The sequence below is a fragment of the Macrosteles quadrilineatus genome, unplaced genomic scaffold, assembly GCF_028750875.1.
Source record: "Macrosteles quadrilineatus isolate MER2022 unplaced genomic scaffold, UCM_ALF_1.0 Scaffold_9__3_contigs__length_116548681, whole genome shotgun sequence".
Classification (NCBI taxonomy): Eukaryota; Metazoa; Arthropoda; class Insecta; order Hemiptera; family Cicadellidae; genus Macrosteles; species Macrosteles quadrilineatus.
The window spans coordinates 103,097,548-103,110,722 of NW_026542602.1; the positions used below are offsets into that span (position 1 = coordinate 103,097,548).

General features: G+C 34.3%; 1 protein-coding gene across 1 annotated transcript; it reads right to left on the reverse strand.

Annotated features, from left to right (window-relative positions):
- Positions 1-370: 370 nt before the first annotated feature.
- On the reverse strand, positions 371-11,680 carry LOC129002915 (D-aspartate oxidase-like). The gene is made up of 4 exons (XM_054431035.1): positions 11,329-11,680; positions 9,669-9,825; positions 8,137-8,406; positions 371-5,623 (listed from the first exon to the last, which is right to left on the reverse strand). The coding sequence occupies exons 1-4, from the start codon at positions 11,340-11,342 to the stop codon at positions 5,513-5,515; spliced, it is 552 nt and encodes a 183-aa protein (XP_054287010.1). The 5' UTR covers positions 11,343-11,680; the 3' UTR covers positions 371-5,512.
- Positions 11,681-13,175: the final 1,495 nt, after the last annotated feature.

Genomic DNA, 13,175 nt, shown 5'->3' on the forward strand with positions numbered 1-13,175 from the left:
TAACAAAATTATTTTTAACCTCCCATGTTATTCTTATGGAGAAAAAGAAAACTCTTGTAGTTTGATTTTTATGGATAGGTTTTGATTGAATTTTGCAAATTTCTTTATTTCATACTAAGCTACAAACATTTCAATTAAAAAACATACCTTATTAATAAATTATTATTAAGTACTCATGCAAATTAATGTTATTTATATAGGAAACAAATGGGACAATTTTAAAGAAATATTTCAGTGGAAATCCAACCAGACAAATGGAAATTCGCGTAGTCTGCAGGTTTGCTGCGGCGGGGGTATTTTAAGAACTGCTCCATCACCAGATACAGCCATCACAGTAATCAAATCATAGGTAAGCCAAATTGAGAGCCAATAACTTTCAAACTGTTTATTATTTAATCAGCCTAACAATATACAAATCAGTGGGTGGCCAGGTGACAGTATTGCTGTGGAAGAACCAAATGTACGATAAACTAGTCGACTATTTACAGTGGTCCCTCTACTCTACGCTGGTAGGGCATACACAAACATTTGGTGTTACTAACAATATCAAGCTACAAGGTGCTTAAGTAAACGAGCTACAGTCATGGGCACACTGGGGTCAACTACACTTTTTTAAGTATATAAACAAAAACTGGACAGATAAACCCTAACATAACTAACTGTAAAAAGCAAGTTCCCCATGTAGCAAAACAAAGTTTATGAAAAAAATTAATAACTCTGGTATACTTATAGTAGGATACGACACATTGGAAAATACATACTAATACATTTATTTACATACTTCAAGTTTTTCAAACTATTAAAAACCGTGTTTTGTTGAAATATTTTTAAAAATTTCATAAAAAAAGAGTAAAACAAAAATTAAAATGAATACACAAACTAATTTAGGTAAAAGAAAATATGACAAAACAGTAAAATATCAACAAATTGTATAGAAGTTCAGATTTTGTTTACAATTTTGTACAGCTGAGTTTACAGACATTTACGGTATAATTAAGGCAGTATCGCCTGATTCAAGTTTTCAGCATAGATCACAATATTTAGGGGGTTTGAGGGGAACTCCCACACTACTTTTTAGCGAATTTTCCATATAGGGAATAAGCTATTACTTTAGTATTCATGGTAAGACCTGGACCCGGGACCGATTTACTTTTTCGTTTTGAAGTCCCTAGAGGCCAAAAACACTGTTCAAATTCATGTATGTATATATATGTGTGTGTCCGTTAGCACGATAACTCAAGCAAAAATGATCTGATTTTGATTAAATTTGGTATAAACGAGTTCGCGAATCAGCATGATCGGATATTATGGCAACGGGGGTTTATGGGACAAAAATTGGGTTTTCCCCTTTTTGACCCTAAAAACATAAGATTTCGCAATTTATTTCCAAACTATTTTGTAGAGCTTAAAAAACCAAACAATTCAATTTGCTGAAGCGTTATTATGTGCCTAATAGTTACAGAAAAATTTGTAAATTAAAAATTCCCATGTTATTCTTATGGAGAATAAGTAAACGGTTGTAATTTGCTTATTTATGAATATATTTTGATCAATTTTAGAAAATGTATTTATTGCATACTAAACTATTAACATTTTACACAAAAAATCACTTTTTTACCCTCCCTGTTGCAGCAAACCTAAGTACACGTTAAAACCATGCTATCTAAATAGGGAATAAATTTGATTTTTTTAAGGAGATATTTTTGAGTAAATCCGATCAGTCAAATGTAAATTAGCTTAGTCTGCAGGTTTGCTGCGGCGGGGGTATTTTGTATTTAATGTATATTGCTTAGTTACATATAAATCAGTAATCAGCCATTGAGCTATTATTTTAAAGGTAAGGGTCAAGTGGAGGGGATAGATTTCTTACCCTAAAACCGTCTAAACATTGTGAACGATGTATAACAGACTGCGCATCCAAGTAACTTAATGGATTATGTAGATTCGCCTGTTCAAACAATTAATGTCCGACTATATGGTTAGCATGTTTAATTTGTATTAATAATAGTGTTTAAGATGTTACTCTTAATACTGTACTAGGCCTGGTGGAATAAATCCACCGGGATCAGTTTATCTCATTGATGAATTTTACGAGAAGTTGTTTTCACTGAGAATGCCCAAATAACTTGAGTAACTAAAACCTAACTTTTCCACTGATTAACTAACCTAACCAATCTTCTTGGTACAAATACTATTATCCACCATATTTGCAATGTATGAAAACAACAGCCTAAATATTAAGGGTGCTCAACCTCATTTTTTATCTGGGTTAATTAAATTTTTGGATGAACTTTAGACAAGTGAAAAGAATGGAAAATTGTGGTTTAAATAATTTATTATTCATATCTCAATATATTGAAATGCATGCAGAATAAAAATTATTACAAAACATTATTCGATTTATACTGGTCTAATGAATTTCTAAATTAGTTTTGAAAATTGTTTAAAAAAAGATAACATAGTTACATAAATTCTTTCGCTGAATACCTTTAACAAGGGGAAATGTCTTGTTAGCTCTTATGGGAGTGTAGGTGCTCCTCCAAGACTTATTGATACACGAATAATTTGAGAAAATATATGTTTAGCAGTTTTCTTGCATCTTTTAGGAATACTTGATATCATTTTCCATGTTTTCATTGCTTAAATAATGGGTAATTTATTACAAATGTTAGCCCATTGGAAAAGGTCATTAACACTAGCAGTATTCGCTGGCTTATGTTCTCACCTATGTATGCTTGAAAAGAGATACATTGATTACTAGCAAGACTTCTATTCTTGACAACTGGGAAGGAAAGTTAACTTAGTTTAATTTAACATAGACTAATACCAATGAATGCAAAACTTATAAGAAGCTCAATGCCTTTGTAAAAAGTTCAGTCTGGGAATATTTTAATTTTGGATAGTTCCCGCGGCGGCCGCTAGGTAGACTTTCGCGAGCGCGCGGCCAAGTCTATTGCTGAGCGAGACTGAGCGAGTAGCATCCGTGCAAAGCTCATTCTGGCAAAATTCCAGTCTGACTATTCTCCGTAAGCATTTTGCTTCTTAAAGGGTTTGTATTCATTGCTAATACATACATTTTTTCTTAACACCACAGAACAATTAACTGTACAACAAAAAATATTCAGCTATCAACATCACAACTATTTGTCTAAAAAAAAAATGGTGTTCAACCAAATCAAAATTTATAAATAACAACTGTAAAACTCTATCTACAGATTTCACTGATGATTTATTTGCATCTATTGATGAGGAACTGTATTACTTTGTTAAAAAACCAAGTAGAAAAAATAGGTGACAAAAAAGATTGTCTGAGCTTCTAAATAAATTACCAACTCACACAACATATTCAACAAAAACATGTTCTCAGCAACTATTTTAAATATTACTATACAGATAAGAAAACTTCAAAAGAATATCAAGTCATTAAAAATATACAAGAAGTACTCCAAAGTCCCGGGTATAGAATTATAATCTACAACAAGGCTTTCTTTAAAATACAACATAATGCAATACAACATAATGAGCAATAGATTTCAAACTTAAAAAATATTTTGGTTAAAGCATTGCCTTAGTGTACAGCAGGGGTCTCCAAACTACGGCCATAGTTTGGAGGCTTTTGTATGCATTGGCATAGTGATATGATCGTAGCCGTAGCTGAACCAAGATGACACCCATTCTCCCTGTGCCAGGTGGCCAATATAAACTGTCTCTATCTTTAACAATATTTTATTGCTTATTGTTTGAAAAATTAAAATGCTTGATGCTAGTTGTTGTGGTAGCAATTTCATTTGGTAAAATCAATTATTTTTTTGTAGTGGTTGTTTTGCACATTTTATATTAGTGATGACGGATATCTCACTACAGATAATAACTTTTAAGAATAATCTGTTATATATTTTTAGAATTATTTTACTAAGCTTTCAGATTTGTTTATAAACCAATAGGAAAATAACAAGTCAAAATTAAACCAACCCGAAAAGGAAGTTTTGCACTTAAACCCCCTTTTCAGATTGCAAGAGATTAAACTTTTTCTTTGTCAAAGTGCTCAAAATGTTGATTTTGCAAGTATAATTTTGCAAACTTTGGAGCACACTTCTTGTATATTTTTAATGACTTGATATTCTTTTGGAGATTTTGATCTGTTTGGTAAAATATGAAAATAGTTGCTGAGAACATGTTGTGTAAGAGGGCCCAACTTCCCCCTTGGGGGTTAAGGAAACCCCACAGTCATCGTGGCCCGGCTGGCCTCCAAGATATTAAAATCTGGCCCTTATGTGAACAAGTTTGGAGACCTCTAGTGTACTGAATCAATGGTTGAAACTAACAATAAATTGAACGGTGAGTTTAATTAGTATCTAATTAATTTTATAGGCCTATATAAACAAAATCTCACACAATTAATTAATCTTTGTGTAAACTGAAGTTACATTCTGGTTGACGGAAGCTAAGAAAACACTCCCACTATTTTATTCCAAATGGGATACATTGTTTACATCAATCTGTAAATTTGTTGTAACAAGAAAAGGACTGAAACAGACCTGTGGGCATCAACAAAGGGAAAGACAGACAGAATTTGAGGTAAAGATAGTTTTTGATTCCAAGGCGGCAAAAGTATATTTTTTATTATAAAGAGGAGTTAATATGACATAAAATCAAGATGCACAACCATCGCATGCAGATGTTATAATAACAGTTAAATAATCACACAACTTACTTCCATGTGTAACTGTAGACTAAGCAAAAAGGGCAAAAAAATGTTAATGAATTTAAAACAGTGCTTAAAGAAAAAAAAACAACAATTAAACAACACCATTCTGTTTTACAAACTAGACTATATTAAAAATAAAATTAAAAAATCCAAGTTTATTTGACCAATTATTGTAAAATAAAACAGCAATATAGAATGATGTTTACAGACCTGAAATTGACCAAACTTATGAACAAAACTGTTTTTATTAAGCTTGCAACAAAGTAAAAGAATAAAATTGTAACTAAATATAAATTATAAGACATTTCATCATAGTTGTACACCAAAAAACTCATGGTAGTTGCATAGATTAGTGTATTCTTGCCCACTTTATTTTTTATCGCAACATTAAACAATTAATTTTTTAAGAATGATATTTTTTAATTGGAGGTATCAAAATAGTTAATCCTGTTACGACCCACTGTAATGCCAGCAATGTTAGTGTAACGTTTGTTGGTTATACCAGAGTATAATCGAACAACCAAAACACGGTATGTTAGTTACATCCAACCCAAATAAATGTTTATAAATATAATAATATACTCAAAAGCTTCCATCTCACTACCGTGGGTTGAACAGGTAGTAGCAAAATTGTAACCTACAAGAAACCTTTCTTTACTGTTTTCACCAGAATTTAAAAAAATCAAAATTTCAAATTGACAAAACAGCTAGGTTAGTGTTGAACCATGAACATTATGAAAAGGCAAGTTCTGACTAACATACAACTACCCGACCGATTGGTACACTGGCAGCTGACACAGGGATTCAGAGTTTGCAGTTTCCCATGAGAGTGTGTTGCAGCAAGTGCACAGCATACTTGGCAGTACCAGGCGCTGCTGTGACACCATAGCCTCCGTGACCGTAGTTGTGGATCACCTGAACAGTAAGTTGGTGTAGAGTGTGTCCTTTCTATAAGTATACTCTGGTAAGAGTTAGTATGACACATTCATATACAGTAGTACTTAGTTCACCCGACCGCCAGTTCTTAACAACCATATTTCTACAGTCTCTGCTCGGCAGGTGTGTAAAAGTCAATGTTTTTAGAAAAAACCAATATTGAGAAAACATTTATCAGGTTTAGTTTGGACTTAATAGTGTACTATTTAAATACATTTTTAATGAATAAACGTCCATCGATAAAAAAATCATATTGTGATAATTTAAAGCCAAGGAATAATCTATCCAAAAGAGAATAGACTAACCATATTATGTCAGTTTTAAGGAAAGGCTCAAGCGAGGATTGTGTTTTTAGAATGAAGGGATTGCAGCTGGCTAAATTAGAGGCTAGGCCATACTACACCAAGAAAACACAGGCCCGCTTTTATAAACGGGCAGAATGGGCACACGCCCAGGGGCGCCGGTGGTTGAGGGGCGCCTGGTGGGTGCCATACAACTACTGCCCGCCCGCTCTAAGAAAAAAGGGGGCCGCTGATTTTGAGTTTGCCCAGGGCTCCACTGACCCTTAACGCGGCCCAGAGAAAACAAGCCATATTTCGTCTAATGGGGACTGTGCCAAGTGTGGAAACAACTGTTTGCTGCCTTGGCTGTTACCACCGATGAAGTGTTGCCACCTTTCACTAGTTTATTTACAAGATAAACCAAACACATAAAGCTAATAAAGATCACAAGCTATAGACAGAAACAATAAGCCGCATACGTATCACGGTCTTCATAATAATAATAATAATAAACTAAGTTCGCACAAGGTTGTTAGTGAGTGATGTTTAAGTCGCTCCTCTGTTCCTTGGATTAGTGAGGAGATCATTGGTTTAATGGCTCGGCGGGACTCAGTCCACCATAGAGCCAAAAGAACTAGGGATCAGGGGCTCATGGCCCACAATCGCCAGCTTAGAAATAAAGTAAAACAACATTTACGTAATGCTCGATTCCTTATTTTTATAGATTGTTTTCTGAAGGATCCTCTGCTGTTTGCTGGCATAATCTAAAACGTTTTGGATTTGGAAAGTAGGTTAACATTGTTTCCATCTCAATTCTGTTGAACAATTTGAATAATTATTTTTTCATCAGTTTCATCACAGGCAAACGGTACAATAGTTCAGAACCATTTAACTGTTAAAATAACGTCACTTGCAAAATTCCATCACTCAATTCATCTTCAAGCCAATATTGCAAATAGATGTTTTGAAAGCTATAAGGCTGTTAACGTCTGACGCCACTGGTTCTGACAGAATCCCAATTTCTTTAGTTAAACGTATCTTTTTTGCTTTAATCCCAACATTAACTTTCATAATTAATACTTCACTGAGATCAGCTATTTTCCAAGAGAAGTGGACGTCTGCGCTTGTTCCTCGAATAAAATTAAAATCTCATCCCACAAGGGATTAAGCATCTTCCACAAGACAGACCAATTAACATTCTTCCCGCTCTTTCTAAAGCATTAGAAAAAGTAAATCACTCCCATGTTTCTCACTTCTTTGCACAAAATATCATATCCAGCTTTCAATCAGGTGTTCGTCAATCTTATAGCAGTGAAGCAGAAATACTTCATGTAACTGATGACATATGATTTGCTATGCATCGTAGCCAATGTACTATCATAACATTATTTGACTTCAGTATAGCCTTCGATACTTAGCTATAGCCTTATTGCAATTATTATATAATAACTTAGAAAGGCTATACAATTCCTGTGAATGTTCATTTCATCAGACTACGAAATTAGAATGAGAATAGAATCAGAAGAAAAAAAGTTTCAGTGATTATAAAACCATTAGTAATATTTTAAAAATCAAAATTATTTAGCCAATATCATGTGTTTTGTTAGAAAAAATATTAAAAATCAACAGTACCTAATTAAAGCTGAGGATGATTTTAGAATAGGTTGGTTTTTAATGGATTAGAAATTAGTACCCTGGAAAGTTTAGAATTGTAATGTCAAACTCTTATGCACAAAACCATTTATTCTATGAATAAGCAGGAGCAAAGTTGGTTTCTTAATTCTCTTTGTCAAGAGTAGACTCGGTATTCAGTTGTCTTTCAATATTCTGACATAATAAGTAGTTTGATGCACCGCAGGCGGAAACTAAACTAGTCTGCAGTGACATTAATCCCTTCCCTCTGTCTGGGGCTTAAGTTACTACTTCCTAGGTAATTTTTGTTAACTTCATTGTGTTTTGTACCATTCCAAATGCTTGGTAATAGAGAATAAATTCGAAAATAATAGCCTTATTTTATCTTGATCAAATGTATTAGAAAAAACCTAACATTTTCAGTATACCCAACTCCCTTCAGGCCCCATACCTGTCGAGTCAACGATAGAATACTGTATACTGGAATGCCAGTTCCATCTTATAACATGCATGAAAGGGTTACAAATTATTGTTATTGTCATTTTGTTAATCCAAGTAAGTTTCTGTACTCGTACGTACCGTCAAGTTGCCCACCCTCTCTGCCTGGACCCGCACTGTGTCCCGGTGCGGTCGCAGGCCAGTCCAGGTGCCAAGGGTGGTCGCGGTGGCCAGACTGGGCACCAAGGCCAGGCAGCGCTCCCGTATGGCTGCCGCGTCGTGGCCACACGCCTCAGTGTGGTGACTGTCGTAGTGACGGGATCCTCCCAATGTTACTACACCTCCACTCCCCGGGATGATGTACGTGTCATAGTCAGCGTAGTAGAAGTGTTTGACCCATGGAGCGCGAACCTGTAAAAATGAGAAAAGTGTTACAGGTTGTTTACTAACTTTGTTAATTACCTGTTTTGTATGTTAGGTAATAAACAATTTTAAAGGTTTAAAACCTATTTTTGTCTAAATGATTTCACAATATGCAATTTTATTGTATAAAAAGTATATGTTATGTCTCTTAAGAGGAACAATGCCAAAGAAATTAAATATATGCATGACTAATAAATATATTCACTGTGTGTTGTGGTGTCACAAAAACTTGCGTGATCGGGCTATATTACTGAAGAGGGTGGTTAACAGGTACGGTGAATCAATACGCTATATGTTTGTTTATGTTGCAAAAATTCCTCATCCCAGAAGTATGGAGAAAACGCATAATCCTAAGAAGGATGAGATTCAACAGGATAGCGCAACTGTTTGCACCGCCAATGTTGTGGTGGGATTTTTGCAACGCAAGTTTTGGAGCTGAGTAATCTCACATTTCAGGGATGTTGGGTGGCCTGATCTAAGAGTATCTATCTATATATTAATAGGCAAGCATGTTTCTTTAAAACCTTTTTTCTCAGCTCGTGTGCATCGTAGGGAAAATCTACGCATACCGTTGGAAAGCTATTTTCCTGTAGGTGTGCAGAATCCCTTTATAAATTTAAATAGGCTCAAAGATAAGCACAAAAAATAAGTTTAAAAGTTGTAAAAAATTAACATGGATCTTATGCGTTGCTATGCTGGTTACGAAATAACAACGAAATATAAACAGAAAATCAAAACAAATGGAGGAAACTCCAATCACATGTTTTATTTACAGTGTGGGGTGAAAATAGTTAAGTGAGTACATTACATATTTTTGGTCGAGTTTCGACCACTGGACGACCTCTCGTGTGATTTATTTTGTGGGGCTTATTAAAGTCACGAGTGTACACAAACAAGCCTCACACATTGAATGAACTAAAAGAGGCCATGACTCAAGAGGTGCCATCCTGACTCCTGAAATGTTAAGTGAGGTGTTTGACAGTTTTTGTGCAAGACTGGAAGAGTGCTTAATCATTGAGGAACACCATTTGAAGGTTTGTTGCTCATATGTAAGTTTTCGTTAATGGCAATCAATACAAGTTTGTCATAACCAATGAAATATATTGCATCACCGTTAATCTTTGAGTTAGTCGTAATTTAAATTAGATCCGTTTTATTTGCCACACCCTGTATTAGTGCATAGGTAATATAATTTGAGATAATGATAAAAGATTAAGATTCCAACCAAGGCAAGAGCTGGTCACATTTACCTTGATAACTTGGCCTCTGATGGGTACAAGCTTATGGTCTCCAAGCAACAGTTTGGATCCAAGACCAGAGCAGTTCAACACGACATCATATTGGCTCTGTAACTGGTCCAGACTGTCTACATGTTGTCTCACAACAGACACACCACGACTCTGAGCCCTGCAACATCAGTATACACTTGCTAAAAAATAGCAATAAAATAATATATAAAATAATAATAAATAATAATAAATAATAGTAAAATAATAAAAAATAACATGCAGACAAGGTCGTATGCGCGCAAAATATGTTGGCAGCACTGGCTGTAAATCAGCTGATCAGCTGTTGTACTGTTGTATCATTAAATGTCATATTACAAGTTCACTCCTGTGTAAAAATATGTCACGTTTTTTTACCAATTTATTTGTTTTATGGTAACTGTAGGAAAAATATAATGTGCAACTCGAGTGCAAAGTACAATTGCCTCACTCGAGAAACCATTCCTCACTCACCTACGGCTCGCGAGTAAGTATTTCTCTCGAGTGAGTCAATTATTGCTCCCTTTGCTGACTAGTTGCACAAATAACTCATTTTGACTCTTACTTACATTCTGACATTGGTTAAACATTCAACTGAAGGATCAGCTGTTAAATTACAATTCACATTTTAAAGAAAGTTGGTCAGCATCACTGGATCTACAAAATAATTCGTCACTTCGCTGAATAATAAGCTTAAAAATGACACATCAGTCGTAAAACTCGGTAGTATGATGGCTGAAAAAGGGATGCTACAGATAAAACCCTTTGTATTGATCAGTATATGAGTGATAATGGGAATGTGGTTAAAACGCAGGTTTGCTGTGGAGGTTTTTTTTTTTTTTTTTTTTTTTTTTTTTTTTTTTTTTTTTAAGCCATAATCATAAATAACATACAATCCCTATACAAAATACCCAACAAAGTAAATACAACACTGATATAACAGTAAAATTAAAGCTGAAGCAATACACAATCTCAGCCACAATATCTATTCGTACTGCATCTAAAACGTCAGGGGTAGCAGAGTGGTACAGGTAGAAGTTTACAAACTGTGTAGTATCATAGACAAACAGAATAAATATAGACCGTCAGCTGTGTTGCGGTTAGCATAAGTTCTGGCGTCCACCGCTAGGTTTGCCGTGTAGTTACGGCGCACACCGCTGCAGCGTCTGCTGGTCAAATACGGCTCCTGCACTCCTGCAGCGGTGTGCGCCGTAACTACACGGTACTCCTAGCGGTGGGCGCCGGAACCTTCCTTTGACAGTCTATATTTGTTCTATTTGTCTATGGTAGTATACAGCTTAAGTTTATTGTTGATATTCCTATTTTGAATTACACTCTTAAGCAAAGTTTCAAACTCATTGACATGCATAGAACTTAGGAAGACAAACTTGGTCATTCTAATAAATAAGGCTTTAATTTAAAAAGGATAAACAAGAACTAGAAAGTTTAAAATTCAGGAATCTATTGTTTAACCTACACTTGTTAATAGGAATGTTTTTTTTATTACTTAATGTTGATAAAGCCAAAGTTATTAAGTAATTATAAAATATTAAAGATGTCAATTTACTTACATCACCACAGTATGTTTTGAAACAGTTTGACTCAATATTAAAACTAAAAGTGAACTTATTTTCTTTCTACTCACTGGGTCCACTCCATACATAATCATGTAATTATTTAGTGTCACGTTATCACGATTTGCAATTTTAAAATGCCAACTTGAAACTAAAAGGTGATAAAGAATTCTTCTTACACATCTCGACATTACAACTTGTAAAAACAGGAGCCATTGGGGGTTGAATTTGGGTCACAAAACACATCTTGAAGTTTTTGACTTTTTAAACAGTACAGTGACACACTCCATAAAGTGACCACCAACAAAGCTGCACTTTCAAAAAAGTTCAACACCAGCAAGTTATACACTTCAGATAACATGCTCATTTTAGAAGTTATTTTATATGTTGGATGGGTACTGGTTACCTAGATTGCATGAAATACGTTTAGCTACACTTTGACTTCACACACTTGGTTGGTTTTAATTGAACCCAATTAAAAAACAGAACTGATGATGGTGATTAAGTTGTGTCAATTTGATTTTTAATGATTTTGGTTTTCACATTGCTGGGATGGTTTAGTAAAAGATTCAATAAAAACGTAAACGTATCATATCATATTAGGTACATGCTAGAATTTTCGTCTATTTCTTGGAATATTATTTATTTTATGGATTGAAATTGACTCCAACAATAATTTGGAGTTCAATTTTATATGTCACTCGTGACTGTTATGGTAATGGTTTGAACATTTTTATTGGTCTCCCAAATAGTTTTAGAATTACTGAAGAGGAAAACAACTAAGACGGTCGAGGTTGGAGCTCTGCTGAAAACTAACTATTTATTATAGTTATAGTTATAGTTAACTAAGTATTTAGAAAAACACAGAGTACATTAACATTTTCTTTGCTTTACTCTGCGTATTGCTATGAAAATAAAAAACAAATAAATGCACTTTTAGCTCATTTACAAAAATCTTTCAAACATTCTAATAATGTAAAAAATGTGTTTCTTGAGTTTCAAAAATCATCTCTTTAAAAGTTTATACACACGTTAAATCTTTATACAATTTTATTGCAACATAGACATATACATCATCATTTATTTGTACGTTTTAAGAATGTTTACCTAACCCAAAAAGTGTAAGTCACTAATTAGGTAAATTACCTTTTTTAAAAACCAGTAAAAAAAATAAAACTGGTATTTAAGGTAAATTTTTTAGTCATTGTAATATTCATAATGCTAGATCATATTGTTACGGAATTGAGTTATATCAAGCAACAATGAATCTGAATGTTATAGATGTGGTGAAGAAAGCTATGCGTGAAACAGAAAATTCACTTCAACGGTTTAGAAAAAGCACAGGAGTATAAATACCCGTGGATAGCATTTTTTGTATGTACCCATTATTATATTTAAATGAGTAAGCAATCCCATTGGAATGGTAAAACAAAATAAAACCAAATCTGAACCATCCAACCAAGAAATAAGAAAAGTAGCACCACTAACAATTTTATTTAATCATCCGACAGTACATCATAAGCAGCTGCTATCTAAACATCTGTTCAAACACAATATGAGAGCATTAGTTTATGGAGCCACAGACACATGATCAGTCACTATATACATCTCTTCAAAATGTTTTTATTGTGTGTACTAGTATTATTTTTAGGTAACGCCGAAAGTATCTGTGATGATGAACAGATTTTACAAGTCAGAACACTTTGGGGATCCGGTGAGCCTACAGGGTTGTTGGACCAACTGGTAGGTACAATGACGTACCTTTACATACCTCCAATGTTAGGCACTACACCAGGGTTGAAGTGCATAAAGACAGTGTTGGATGAAAGCAAGGTAGCGGAAGACTACCACATGTACGAAGAGGACGCCAGAATCATCGGGAAATATCGGATGAAGGAGACTGAGTATAATATAACAA

Excerpts from the sequence above, each read along its gene's own strand:
- LOC129002915 (XM_054431035.1), bottom strand. Across the intron at positions 8,407-9,668 it reads TCAGAGGCCAAGTTATCAAG|GTTCGCGCTCCATGGGTCAA; the intron begins GTAAATGTGACC and ends TCATTTTTACAG. Across the intron at positions 5,624-8,136 it reads AGAGGGTGGGCAACTTGACG|GTGATCCACAACTACGGTCA; the intron begins GTACGTACGAGT and ends CTTACTGTTCAG.